The sequence below is a fragment of the Eptatretus burgeri genome, chromosome 3, assembly GCF_056783735.1.
Source record: "Eptatretus burgeri isolate ZD-2024b chromosome 3, Ebu_testis_v1, whole genome shotgun sequence".
NCBI lineage: Eukaryota > Metazoa > Chordata > Myxini > Myxiniformes > Myxinidae > Eptatretus > Eptatretus burgeri.
The window spans coordinates 60808751-60823721 of NC_140963.1; the positions used below are offsets into that span (position 1 = coordinate 60808751).

The 14971-nt window shown below is 44.4% G+C and overlaps 1 protein-coding gene across 10 annotated transcripts in view; it reads right to left on the reverse strand.

Moving 5' to 3' along the window:
- The window catches only part of ANO5 (anoctamin 5), a 128417-nt gene extending 114574 nt beyond the window's left edge, over window positions 1–13843 (reverse strand). For 5 of the 10 annotated variants that reach the window (XM_085873677.1, XM_085873673.1, XM_085873675.1 and 2 more), the window contains exons 1-2: window positions 6932–7156; window positions 9–103 (exon numbers count right to left, since the gene is read on the reverse strand). In XM_085873677.1, coding sequence (XP_085729803.1) covers window positions 9–103; window positions 6932–6986 — 150 coding nt within the window. In that variant the 5' untranslated portion in view covers window positions 6987–7156. Of the gene's footprint in view, window positions 1–8; window positions 104–6412; window positions 6529–6931; window positions 7157–13806 lie in introns of those variants that run through there. The other 5 variants (XM_085873678.1, XM_085873676.1, XM_085873672.1 and 2 more) reach the window with 3 other exon arrangements.
- Window positions 13844–14971: the final 1128 nt, after the last annotated feature.

The following is a 14971-nucleotide window of genomic DNA, read 5'->3' on the forward strand; positions in this document are numbered from 1 at the left end:
GGTCTTACTTTTATGGTCAAGGAAGTAGAACTGCTCATAGACTGGCCATCATCCGTCCCACCATAGTGAGGAACTATGCTGGGTTCAACCGTGGCGCCATCCTCTGCAGGGATTGAGACACATGATCCAATTAGAAACAGCAACCACATCAAAACCAACATTAACTAAAAGGGCACTCGGTAGAGCGCATATGTCCGCCACGTAATGCCTGATCCACGAGAACGTATCGGGCCCAATACATTTTTGAAATATCATGCTATACAGTACTATATCGTTTTTGGCGCTCTCAATGGTGATAAATCACTTTTAAAATTAAATAAATCTCGTATCCAGATCCGGATTTGGATCTTCACCAAAATCGAATCAATTCGTCCTGGTCACACACCCAACATGTCCACCAAGTTTCGTCCGAATCCGTCCACAATTTTGAGATATCGTGCCATATATTGTTTTTGGCCCCATCTCTCAATGGTGAAGAATCACTTTAAAAAATAAATAAATCTCGTATCCAGATTCGGATTTGGATCTTCATCAAAATCGAATCAGTTTGTCCTCATCACACATCGAATCTGTTCACAAAATTTCATCTGGATCCGTCCACAACTTTTTGAGATATCCTGTACACAAAGAAAGACAGACAGAAAGGAGTGAAAACATAACCTCCTTCGGTGGCGGAGGTAAAAATATATACAATAAAACCTCCATTTTAGCACATGCTTTCAATCTAACAAGCACTCTCAACCCCCATAGATGTTTAATCAAATTCCCGAATTGATCTGCTCGGTGCTCTTCTGGCACAGCAGCTCATTTGAGATTTTATCAGCACTTGCTGCTCGCCTTTGTCAAAGCGTTAAAATAAAAAATATATATATATTTTTAAAAATGAGCAAGAGAACTTGGCCACCTGGGATCAAGCATGTGCCATCTTCACAGGGAAAATTACCTGGATCGAAATCAGTGAAACAATTTTCCACCTCGTACCTTTATAAAATGGTAATAATCAAAGGCTCATAGAGGAGCTGGTACATGTATCACATTCTGAAACCTCAAAGTACTTTTACATCGATACTGAAGGATAAATCAACATAGTACATAGATTTTAACTTGAGATCTCAGTACAATGAGCTGTGGGCTCAGATGGGAACTTGAAAAACTACAAACCATAGTCATGCTATGATCTTAGCATTCACATCAAATACATTAATGCATCAACCTCTCCACAGAATTTGGCAAAGATAGGTTACACGATGGCCTGCTTTATTTATATATACATTGTGTGGTTTTTCATATCTACAATGTAACTGCAAGAGCCGCTGCTGGCTTTAAGTCCTTATTATAAGACAGTGTGCTGAACAGTGCAGTGCCCCCCCCCACCCCCCCTAACCCCTCACACACACATACCAGGATTTTAGGATTTCTTGCCAATGATGGTGAAGTGAGCTTCAGAGCAATCGCTGAACTATTTTAGGATATTGTAAAGAAACCCAGATCGTAATCATTTGAGACATGTACACCACACTGTGGATTCCATCACACATTTGATACAGCAACTGCTCGAGTCTCAGTTAAGGATGCCCACAGCTCATGCTTTAGATGCATCGGTGTTACAGTTCTCATTAAATCACAATGGTCGAGGAACGTTGTCCAACTGTTGAGCCCCCACAAAAAAAAAAAAAAAAATCGTTCATGAATCAGAGCAAGTAGTGTTCACCTCAGATAATGACCCGATAAATATCAATGCACCAGTAGAAACCCATGGTAAAAAAAAATAATAATAATAATGGATACTGTATATACACCATGATAGAAAGAAAATATTTACAAAAAGAAACGTTCCATCCTTGCACTGGTTGAAAAAGCTCAAAAATGGGAGGTTAAACATTTAACAGCAAAGAAAGAAAGAAAAATTTTTTTTTCAGGTGTGATTGAGGAAAGGGTCTGTTGCCCATATACCACTCAGGTTCAATTGAAAATTTTTTAAATCATTTATTTTCCCATAGGTTTGGATCAACTTTTACTAAATAATGTTTTTTCTCTACGAGGACCATTTCCATGTTTCAAAGTGGGACAGACCACATTAGTACACGCACGCACGCACGCACGCACACACCAATTTGCCCCAAACTGGTCCTACCTGCAGGGCTGGATTTAGGCAAGGACAAGCTGGGCAATTGCCCAGGGGCCTCCACATATTTCATGAAAAAAAAAATGTATTTGTGAGTGCCTGAATGGTAGTTGGTAGTTAGTGGAACAGATATAAAATATTAATCTTATCTCAGTCTCTATTTTATATAGAAGTTCAGATTCTTTGTTCTTGAAAAATATGTCTTGTCACCTTTTTAGTATTCAAAGGTAGGGTGGGGCCTCCACTACTGAAGGCTGCCCAGGGGCCACATGTCTAAATCTGGCCCTGCCTACCTGAAGCACCCACGTGTTTGTGGGTAAACCGAAACAGCACATGCAGCAGTCATTGTGTGACAGGAATAAAGAAGTGGCCAGACTTGGGAGTTGCGGCGAATACGGGCTTGGCGGTCTGGACAGCTTGTTTGACTTGTGTTGACTTCCTGCAAAAAGCTTCCCTGCCTTAACTCAAACCTGACCTAACATCTTTCGGGTATATTGTTTAGGACCAACGATTCCAGGCTGTGCCAGGTCCGGCATTGCTCATGACAGTTGTGGGTTCAATTTCAGAGCTTGGCCAATTCATCTCAGGCATCAGGCCGACAGATAAAAATCACTTAGATCTGCTGCGCTTCAAAAGGCATCAAAACTTCCTCAATCCAGATCAACACGTTCAGTCAGGGATAAATTGTTGAAACCATAGTTAATCATAATCAGATTATTGGCTGTAGTACGAGCACCCAAGAGCTGGCTCTTTGGAAGGACGCATCAAACTCTGCACAACCGTCAATGCACACAGTTCTTATCTTAGGAATACAGGGAGTGGGTGTGGAGTACGGGGAAGGTCCATGGGTGTGCCCAAAGAGAGACAAAACTCCCTTACTGATGCATCATCAGTTACTCAACAAGTCAAGCACTCCAATGAGAAAATTAATCGGAGATGTCACAAGACCAAGGAAGGAAGTGCTTATTCAGAGCACTGGCATTTGCCTGCTTGTGGAAAATTTGGTATCCAACGAAAAATAACAAATTCATCAGAAAACAAAGCAGATTATACAGGGGGCTGCAAAAGTAGGTATACAGGAAGGATTATACCAGTATTATAATAATGGTGTTAAGATTCATGTTTATTATTGATATGCTTGTATAATCAATAAAATACGTTTTGTTTTTCATTACTGTATACCTACTTTGACAGCCCCCTGCGCGCGCGCGCGCACACACACACACACACACACACACACACACACACACACACACACACACACACACACACACACACACACACACACACACACACACACACACACACACACACACACACACACACACACACACATCATGGAGTGTGTGTGTGAGATAATAGTATCCATAAGTTATTAATTTAATCCACCGGAAAGCAATAAATATTCAATAATTGATGAAGAACAGTCAACCAAGATGAGTTGCGTGTACATCTCTTTCACCCTGATCCTCTTCCCTCCATTAACCGGCCACCCCAACGCCCGACTCCCCCCCCCCCAGCCCCGGCCACTCCCAGCCCGACTCCTCAATCTCTCTTAGAGCTGTATTATCTTTCTGGAACACAAAAGACAGCTTGAGTGGACAGTCTAACTTACATTATCTCATGCGGCAACTTGTATTTTTTATGGTGGATCGGCACTGAAGCCAATAAGGCACATCACATCGGCTCCATAATACACCTTTGAACAGACGAGATCCTGGTGGTTCCCAATCCCTATCCGTTGGGGCACAAGACAATTGGCAGGTCTGTGGTGAGAAAAGGAGTGACAGCTTCTCTGCAATGCAAGATGGATGACGTCACGCATCAGAAGCAACCATTCGTAGAAAGCCGGGGCCGTCCTGCTTGTCGTGAAACCAGAACCGTAACCTCCAAGACGAGGGCTTGAGGGGCGAGGTGAAGACGAAGGTACATGGCGATCCGCAAAATTTTTAATTCACTTCCCACACCATCAACTGCTCTCTTTTCCCCTCTACAAAATTTTATGGCAAGTACCTTGGCACCAAATCCATAACTAAATCATCAACTCATCTTATCCACCACAAATTCTCCCCAATCCCGCATTTGTCCACCGAATTTGTCCACCCTGCTGTTGGTTGATGTGTGTCTCTGTCTCTCACACCACCACTACTACCCACCTCCTCACCTCATCTATTTCTTCTTTTCCTTTTGTGTAGTCGAGTCCAAGCTCTTCCATAAGCTTTAACTTTTTGTATATTAAAAAAAAAAAAACAACATAAAAAGGGAAGAATAAATTGCACAAAAGTAAAGCAAAAGGAATGTCAGAATGCAAGTGTCTGGATCTGGAATTTAGTGAAAGCTGTTGAACAAAGAAAATCTCAGTGCAAGCACAATTAGACAGGTGGATCAAATGTCTTCCTTTGAAGGAAATCAGCTGGGGATACCACAAACAATGCAACGCTTCCTTTTACATTCTTCCACTTAAAGATACACATGCAACAAAAGTCACGACAACTCACCAAAAATTCCTTCACACTGACGTCCCTGGAGTTACATGAAACGCATCAACTTACACTTCTCCCCCATGTGATACAAGGACCTTATATCACATGGGGGGAATAAGTGGAATGGTGAGGGGGGCAAGGGCGAGGGGAGGTGCCATATCGGAAAGACATGTTGGGGCGAGGTCATGAGGGTTTGGGGGGGAGGGGGAGGACGAGGGCTGGGGGGGGCAGGTGATGATGGGGGTCTTGGTGGGAGGGGGCAGGTGTCTTCTTGGTGGTGGGGGCAGGTTTCTTGGTTGGGGGCAGGTGTCTTGGTTGGGGGGCAGGTGTTTTGGTTGGGGGGCAGGTGTCTTGGTTGGGGGGCAGGTGTCTTGGTTGGGGGGCAGGTGTCTTGGTTGGGGGCAGGTGTCTTGGTTGGGGGGCAGGTGTCTTGGTTGGGGGCAGGTGTCTTGGTTGGGGGGCAGGTGTCTTGGTTGGGGGGCAGGTGTCTTGGTTGGGGGGCAGGTGTCTTGGTTGGGGGGCAGGTGTCTTGGTTGGGGGCAGGTGTCTTGGTTGGGGGGCAGGTGTCTTGGTTGGGGGGGCAGGTGTCTTGGTTGGGGGGCAGGTGTCTTGGTGGGTGGGGGGCAGGTGTCTTGGTGGGTGGGGGGGCAGGTGTCTTGGTGGGTGGGGGGCAGGTGTCTTGGTGGGTGGGGGGGCAGGTGTCTTGGTGGGTGGGGGGCAGGTGTCTTGGTGGGTGGGGGGCAGGTGTCTTGGTGGGTGGGGGACAGGTGTCTTGGTGGGTGGGGGACAGGTGTCTTGGTGGGTGGGGGACAGGTGTCTTGGTGGGTGGGGGACAGGTGTCTTGGTGGGTGGGGGACAGGTGTCTTGGTGGGTGGGGGACAGGTGTCTTGGTGGGTGGGGGACAGGTGTCTTGGTGGGTGGGGGACAGGTGTCTTGGTGGGTGGGGGACAGGTGATGACGGGGGTCTTGGTGGGGAGGGAAGCAAGGAAAAGGCGAGGTGCTTGAGGGGGCAAGAAGGCGAGGAGCTTGAGGGGCGAGGAGAAGGCGAGGAGTTTGAGGGGCGAGGAGAAGGCGAGGAGCTTGAGGGGCGAGGAGAAGGCGAGGAGCTTGAGGGGCGAGGAGAAGGTGAGGGGTTTGAGGGGCGAGGAGAAGGCGAGGAGTTTGAGGGGCGAGGAGAAGGCGAGGGGTTTGAGGGGCGAGGAGAGGGCGAGGGGTTTGAGGGGTGAGGAGAAGGCGAGGGGTTTGAGGGGCGAGGAGAAGGCGAGGAGTTTGAGGGGCGAGGAGAAGGCGAGGGGTTTGAGGGGCGAGGAGGGGCAAGGGGTTTGAGGGGCGAGGAGAAGGCGAGGGGTTTGAGGGGCGAGGAGTTTGAGGGGCGAGGAGAAGGCGAGGAGTTTGAGGGGCGAGGAGAAGGCGAGGAGTTTGAGGGGCGAGGAGAAGGCGAGGGGTTTGAGGGGCGAGGAGAAGGCGAGGAGTTTGAGGGGCGAGGGGCAAGACGTTATTTTTTTTTTCTTCACAATTGTGTATTACCGATGGAGGGATCGGAATAAGCCCTCGAGGTTCGCTGTGTACAGGAACGTCAATGACTCAAGGCAGACTCCACGATAGAAGTCAAGGCGTCATTGAATGACTGTGTCGGAACGATCGAGTCATTTTCTCGGTCGGGAAAGAAACCAGAATTCGAACGACGGAGGCCGAGCAAGGCTAACGTCATGTACCGTCACAATCACGACACCATGGCCGTGACGACCCTGCACACGGCGAGACAAGGAGCGAGCAAACCCGTCCGGACGGTCGTGACCTTTACCAACAACGTTAACGCGGAAATTTGAAGTCGTCATCGCTCAATGATCTTGCATTTCGTATCGCAGTTTGGACCCGAGGCGGCCATTCAGCACAAGATCCTCCACCACATAAACCAAGGTCCACGGGTCATTATATATATATATATATATATATATATATATATATATATATATATATATATATATATATATATATATATATATATATATATATATATATATATATATATATATATATATATACAAAACACAGCTGAGGTTTATAAAGTAAATAGAATTTCCTCGACTTGTGTGAATGTTTAACATCGTAATCAGATTCGGACGAGCCTTTTTACATCCCAGCTGGAGGACAATTTTCTCATTACAATGATCAATGATCCCACATCGAACCGTCCCGCCGGTGTTCACTGTGTATTGGATATCGAGGCGTTCAAGGATGAATAACCGAATGAATCAGGTGAATGAGTGATGAATGGTTTAATGAATATCGCGAATTCGCTGTGAAGGGATTCTCGACTTGCCGTTGGGAGGAGATGGTTTGAGTTCGAAGGCGGTATCCTCGATCGCTGGTTCCATGGTCGGTTCCACACCACTTATACGCAGCGTTTACACACGCCGAGGCGGTGTATATCCCTGCCTTGAATACAAACGAGCGGGAATGGACGAACGCTCGATATCAGATCGCACACGTTGTGGGAGCGAAGAAAGTGAAGGGCTGATTGCGTGTATACGTCATTACGTACACGGGCTGGATGGGCGGAGCAAGATCGATGGGCGGGGCAAGATCGATGGGCGGAGCGAGATGGATGGGCGGAGCGAGATGGATCGCTCACACTTTGGGCATGGCGAATCGTTGGGGAAAGGGGGGGACTAGCAGGATAAGCTCTGTAACGACGTATGCACACTTACATCTCAGCTGTCTCGCCTGGGTTCGAATCCTGACCCAGCTATAAACTGGGCGTCCTATCCCTGCTAGCCTGAGCTTGGGGACGTTAAATAACCCACGGTGTCCTTCGCAAAGAGTGGGCGAGCTATCACCGGCACCCAGGGAAATTCAAATTCCTGTCATAACCTTCAGGGGGCACTGCATATGCAGCACAGCCATGCCTCCCTGCAAACACGATGCTTCCTGCAGCCATTTGCTGCATATTAAAGAAGAAGGACCTTGTGGATGGACAGGAAAGTGGATTTAAAAATCATTTCATGACAGTGAGCTGAGTGGATGTGGATCGACGTGTTAAATGAAAGTGTTATTACTTGCTTCGCTGGATATTGCTCACCCGTGGAAGTTTGCCAAGTTTTGACCAAAATAAAAATGGACTCTTTATGGGATAAACTTTTTATTTAGATATCTCGATACGGACTTTAACTGGAGTAATTCGACCGCGCACAGTCGACGGGTATGTCTCCGCTCTCCTGCACAAACACTTGAGTATTGACATATTTGACCCTTGACCTTTATCATATCTGGCCCAAAATCTAATCAGTTAATTGTTTTGTCTAACTTTACCATTGGACCAAATTTGATGAAATTCTGTCCAATATTTGAGTTAGGGCGTAAACAGTAAAATTTTAGAATTTGACCTTGACCTTTGACCTTTATCACATCTGGCCCAAAATCTAATCACTTAATTGTTTTGTCTAACTTTACCGTTGTACCAAGTTTGATGAAATTCTGTCCAATATTTGAGTTAGGGCGTAAACAGTAAAATTTCAGAATTTGACCTTGACCCTTGACCTTTATCACATCTGGCCCAAAATCTAATCACTTAATTGCCCTGTCTTACTTTACCTTTTCACCAAGTTTGATGAAATTCTACAATTTGCTTCTTGAGTTATCGCGTAAACGAAAATCCGGACAGACAACCTGGAAACATAATGCCTCCGGCACCCTTGGTGCGGAGGCATAAAATTGATGCAATCTGCCCCAGGAAGCTCAGTCGGTGCGCCTGCGCAGAAACCCCAGGAAATAGAGATCACTGGTGCACCATGAAGTATATTGTGCGAGCGAGATAAGGATTGTTCGCTAAAATGGCTCACAAAGCTTCTGAAAGAAGCTGGAAATACTTTGAAAAGTACCTGAGAGAAAGGGCTGTTCCTCTGCACAATGAAAGACTTGGAGAACTTTCTCAGCTCGCCGACCGGGCAGCTAGCTGCTCGTACTGCAAGCTCCCGACCATGTGGGTCAGAGCAAGGACCGAGTGGACGGGCGTGTGCTACCCAACCCCCCATCGGGATTGCTATCAATGAATGGACTGTGTATCTCGCTTAGGTGCTTGGATACGAAAACATGACCCTGCGAATCCAAAGGCATCAGAGCAGGAAATTCGCCGGTCGTGGGAAATGTGACACACTGGCTGGAAACTACGAGTAACACCCGTGCCGAGCTCTAGTGACACCTAGATAATGACAGTTTTGTGGAGGAAACCGTTTTGACTCCCTTTAGTACGCATCACATAAAAATTATGTCCTCACAGATTAAAGGAAGAATCGGTGAATCAACAGCTGCCTTCACTACGACGGGATATTAAAAACAAACTCCAAATTCTCACTTTGTGACCAAATACGACACACCATGTACACCTTCACTCACTTCTTATTTTAAATAGAGCCGACAGCTCTTATTCTTACATTCAATAGAAGACCATGAGGAGAGAAGACCACTTCTTCTCTGGAATCATGGACTATACAGACTGCACCCTCCAATGACAAAATTATATTTACGTGATACAATTATTGGACGAGTAAGAGGGAGGGTAAAGACGGCGTATTCGGAGCAAACGTGGAGAGGGATGTGCGTATGTAATAAATATATGGTCCCAAACCTGCTAAGAATCGAGAACAGCTCAAAGGGAAACACAGGGAAGCTGAAGTAGTGCTTGCTCAACCCTACAGTGATTACTTTAGTGGGACCAACCTCACATGTCGTCTTCAAGACAGTTGCTCATCACCATAAACAGATCATCCCCTATCCAAAACCATGATCTTTTTATACCCCTATTAACCCTTCCAAACCTACTTCTTTCCACTTGCGTCTTCCCCTAACTCTTATTCTTCCCAACATCCCTTATTTGTCCAAGTCTCTCTCTGTTTTATCCCTTAACCCTGCTATCTGTGTTTCCCCCCTCTCTATGCCTGGTGTTGGCTTCATGGTTAGGGTGGAGGGTTTTGGTTCCGAGGGTCCTGAGTTCAAATCCCACGTGTCTGTTGAATTAATACCAGGTGGGGTTGACTCTGCCTGTCATCCTTCCGAGGTTGGCAAAATGAGTGCCAGCTTACTGGTATCCTGTGTTGGAATGGTGACCCATCCAGGATTGTGCCCAATAGCCAAGGAGACTGCTTAGACAGCACCAATGCTCTGCATAGAATATGGTCCAAATCTCCTCCTCCTCCTCTCTTGCGACTGTTTCTTTTGTTCTGATACGTTCTGATCCGTTCTATGTTCTAGCCCCTCCAGGAGCCTCGATATTGTATACAAAAAATAAAAACCTCAAGAGGCCATTTTTACTGACAATTCTTCCACAGTGGACACAGCAGCAAACCGCTCTTCATCGGATACTTTCAATTCATCATTGATCCTTTATGCCTGATGTTGGCTTAGTGGTTGGGGTGGCTGGCTTGGGATCTTAGGGTCCTGAGTTCAAGCCTCCTTTTCCGCTGAATGAACACCAGGCAGGGGATGACTCAGCCTGTCATCCTTCCGAGGTCGGTGAAATGAGTGCCAGTGTACTGGTAGAGGCACAGAATCAACAGAATCATCGTGCCCCAACAAAATGATAGCTTGCCGGCAGCCAAGCTGCGAAGAAGACGAAGAATAAGAAGCAGAAGCTTTTATCCCTTCATGGTGCAGTATCTTTCACAATGGAAAAGCTTTGTGTTTGCACGTGGCTAATGCCTAATAGATTACACAATGGAACAACTGACATGTGGATATTTAAAGTCTGTTCAGGGTGAATTATAAAAACGTTACATAAATTATAAACACCTGATTAAATGAAGGCCAAACATCTTTGCTCTCCAATCACACTTCGATAACGTTTACCTTGCACAGTTGTGCCTACCACGTTCCTGGAATCCACATGGATCTGGCAACAAATAAAAATGATTGACTGAATATCTGTTAAAAAAGAAAAACAAAGAAGAAGAAAAAAGTTAACTTGTTAAGTGAAGCAATTGTGTGCCAGGTTTTCTGGGTAACATCACGTGGGTCTGAGTCATGCAGGTGACAGGTGTTTTTCTTACATTTTTACCCTCACCAAAGGGGAGGGCATTGCATTTGGGTCCATTTGTGTGTTTGTTATTTGGCTAAAATAATAATTTTTTGACAAGTATGTTGATTGTTGATCGCCTCCGTTTGTTTGTGTGTTTGTTTGTTGGTCCGCTCGCCTCCAACCTAAACCGCTCAACCGATAGCCCTGAAATTATCAGAGATTAATGTCACCGATCCTGCAACGGTCCCGCATTGAAGTTTCATAAAATTGGGTCGACAGTAAAGGTCTACATAGGCCAATAGGCCAATTTGAGCCGAATTTTCTAAAATCCTCAAATTTCATCCGATTGACTTGAAATTTGAACATGATTTGCATATCAGGTCCATAGGTTCAACCACCTATTACGTTTGAGGTTTTCATAGGTCAAAAGGTCAACCGAAAATAGGCCAAATTTTTATATTGTTTCTAAAATTGTCAATTTTCATCCAATTGACTTGAAAATTGAAGACCATTTGCATATCAGGTCACTGAATTCAACCACCTATTAATTTTGAGGTGAACAAGTCAAAAGGTCAACAAAGACCAAAAGGTCAACATCAGCCAAATTTCTAAAATACTCAATTTCAATCCAATTAACTTGAAATTTGATGAGCATTTGCAGATCAGGTCACTGGATTCAACCACATACTAATTTTGAGGTAAACATAGGCCAAAAGGTCAAAATAGGCCAAAAGGCCAATTTTTGGCCAAATTTTCTAAAATCCTCAATTTTCATCCGATTGACTTGAAATTTGAAGAGCATTTTCATGTCAAGTCGCTGAATTCAACTACCAATAAATTTTATGGTCAAAAGATCAACACAGGCCTAATTTCTAAAATTGATAGATAGGGCCAAAAACTAAATGTATCACGATTTCACAAAAAGTTGTGGACGAGTTATGACAAAACAAGGTGGATGAGTTGAATAGGTGACAAAAACAAGCGGATTCGATTTTGGTTCGGATCCAGCCCATCAGTGGGATACAAAACGTAAACTGTTCCACCTGGCAGAGGTATGTACTTTACCGAGTGCCATTCTACTTTGTGCTGTTTTGCCAAGTTGTCACTCCATGAGTGATTTTTCATTTGTCTGTGTTTGTTTGTCTACATAGAACTTTTCAACTTGATCAGATGCATGGTCTGGCAGCCAGAATTATTAAAAAATTTTGACAAGCGTTCTTTTTTTCTAAATAAGGCTCACTTGGCTGTGCCTGGATGTGTTTGGGGGTAGAGGAGTAGCAGCTGAAATGCGAATCCTCTGCAGGTTCCTCCTGATGACTTCATCTTTGCTTTTTGCTTGTTTGGGTTCCTTCTGATTACCTATTTGGTCTTCCATTTGATTTGAATTGAATTTATTTTAATCCCATTCTGAATTCAATTGAATAATCATAAAAAAGTCATGGGTCAGGGTCAGTTGTCTGATCAAAGCAGGGCTGCATCAAAGCGGGACATCTTGGTACCCGGTCATCACCACCAGCAGTTATAAAGTGGCCGTTCTAATTATGTCTCTTATTAATGACATAACACACCAGTACACAAACGCCACACAAAATACACCACACAAAACAAATCCTGGCGAGGGTCTGCAATCTCTGATTGCTCTTTTTTTTGTTTACACTGCAGAAACCAGGGAGTTTATATCATGAAAACCTAACAGCTCTAGCTCATGGTAATAAGATTTCAGGCTGTATTCACAAGGATGAAAATAACAAGTCAAACAAGGTCGTGTTAACTGTTCGTGGAGGAATTTACAGTCCTCATCCACACGGTGAGCCATAAGTCCCAGGACACAGTTTTCGCTGCTTATCCAAGATTTGTTTATTCCATCTATTTATACTGTTTTCTTTTTTTGCAGACAATACAAGTAATACATTAAACCAAGATGGCAGACACCTGTCCATTTGCAGTGGAAGAGAGGCCGGTAGCAGTGATGGGGTACTATGAAAGGACAAATACAAACAGGACGATGAATCAGGTAACAAGAAAAACTTCAAGGAGCATTTTGGAAAGCCAGCACCATCAAAATCAAATCTTCATCTTTGGGGAAAAAAGTTCTTTCAGACTGGAAGTGTACTCGACAGCAAGCACAGCGGATGACCAAATATTCATGATTTGGGAAATCAAAACATTCAAACATCCGTTCTCAGATCTCCGAAAAAATAATTACAGAAACGTTCTGCAGAATTGGATGTTTCATATTCATCGTTATGTCACACAATTGAAGGAAGCCCTTCACATGAAACCATATAAACCAACTGTCGATAATTTGTGAATCGTCAGATGCAGATCATGAAAACAGGTTGACAGCTTGTGACACACTCACCCTGGTAGATGGTATAAAGAAATCTTGTCTAAGCAGCTAAAACCGTGTGTTGGGACTTATGGCTCACCATGTACAATATTACATACATTTTGGTCACCACATCCGAGGACGGACATCGCTGCCACGAAGAGGGTACAGCATAGATCATCACTAGATCAATCCTGGGCCGAGCTAGACTAAGCTATATGGAGCGGGTGAAGGGCACAGGACTTTTGCCTTAGAAAGGAGGTGATTATGAAGGATCTCATGTCGATGTTCAAGATAATGAAGGTAATAAAAAAAAATGAGGGAAGAAGACTTTTTCAGCAGAATAAGCAGCAATAGGACCAGGGGCCATAGCTTGAGAGTGAAGAATAAGAGAGTTATGTAGAAAGGTAGGGGTCTTTTACTCAGAAAATGCATGTACTGGTCTCCATGGAAAGGCAGTGGCAGCCAATACAGCAACTAGATTTAAACTGCAATTTGATAGTTACCTTGACATATAGAGGGGTACATGCATTTAGATAGGACTGGTAATGGTGGTTGCATGCCATCGTTTGTCCTTCATACCCGAAGAAGGCCGTTTGCATGAAACCTGTGCACCACCTGGTCAATTTGTTTATAGTTAGAAGATGCTGCAAAGACAGAAACCACACTCTAGGATAGCAAGCAGTGCAACATGATGCCAAGGAACTTCCAAGAACACCCGACTACTTGCTACCGACAGTCCAGGCAGGAATTTGTAATTTAGCCAGGGTACCGGTCATAACTCACCTACTCTTCCAAAAGGACAACATGGGACTCTTAACGTCCACCAACTTACGCTATCAGATGGGACACTCACTTTAATGTCCCTCCGAGGGACGGTGCACTTTGTGATTGAACTCCTTCCCGACGAAGAACCAATCTCACAGTTTATAGTTGGGTGGGAATCAAACCCAGACCAAACCGCTCTACCTCTGCACTATCTTATTGAATATAACCTTTTACTCTTGAATGAGTGATAATAAGACGATTGTGGGCGGAGCAAGGTACCTCCTTGGGAATGTGATGTAACAGGTTTGTGATATCCCACTGCTTTGATAGCCAACAATATGAAACCACAGTGTCTTCTTTACCCTCCCATTAGCTAAAGGCAATGTCACACTGCACACCATGAGCCATGTTGCCAATATTATACCCAGGTTGTCGTTAATACAACACAAGTGACATTATTTGTGCTTCACACCGGCATAGCTGCGGTATCGTGTCACTTGCTTTCACAGCATCTTGGATTTTAATGCAGTAACTCAAAAATTGGTATCCACTGCATCATTATTGAGTAACTGAATGTTTTTTTTTTATTAACAGCACTGTATGGTGGAACATAATGTTACATTTATGGTGTAGGGTTTAACAGTTTCATTGAAAGCCTTGGACACCATTTGTGTTCGTGTAGTTCTTAGGACATTTCATCCCAGAGTTAAGATGATTTTATTTGACTGATATTTATCAAAAGGTCTTCGGGTTGTTTTGATGGTAAAAATGTTTGTACAGTTCAAAAATACATTTCTGACAAAAATCGACTTGAACATTAGTTTGGGGACTGGCTATTGGGGCGTTCCATGTCAAGTGTACACATTTTCCAGCGAAATTTTGACACATCGTCACAGCTTTCACTCTTTTTTTGTGAAAGTGTTTGTATCCACGGTAAAACATTATGTGTCAATTTTCAGACCTGCGGGCCCATCGGAGCCCATTTTAGCCCCCCGCCTCCCCCAAAAAATTTGGGCACCCCCGGTTGACCCACAATTTTCCAGTGGCCATATCACAGGTTGTGGTCCGATTTGGATGATCTTGGTATAAAAATGCTCGTAAAAGCGAGATCTTTCCAATCGCCTAAAGTAAAATCACTCCGAAACAGTAATTCAAAGAGTTATAGTTTGGGGCGCCCTTTCCCCTTGGCCCCCCCAGCCAAACCGATGATCCCGATTTTTTCGTGTGAGAATACCCCTTCATATACTCCAACA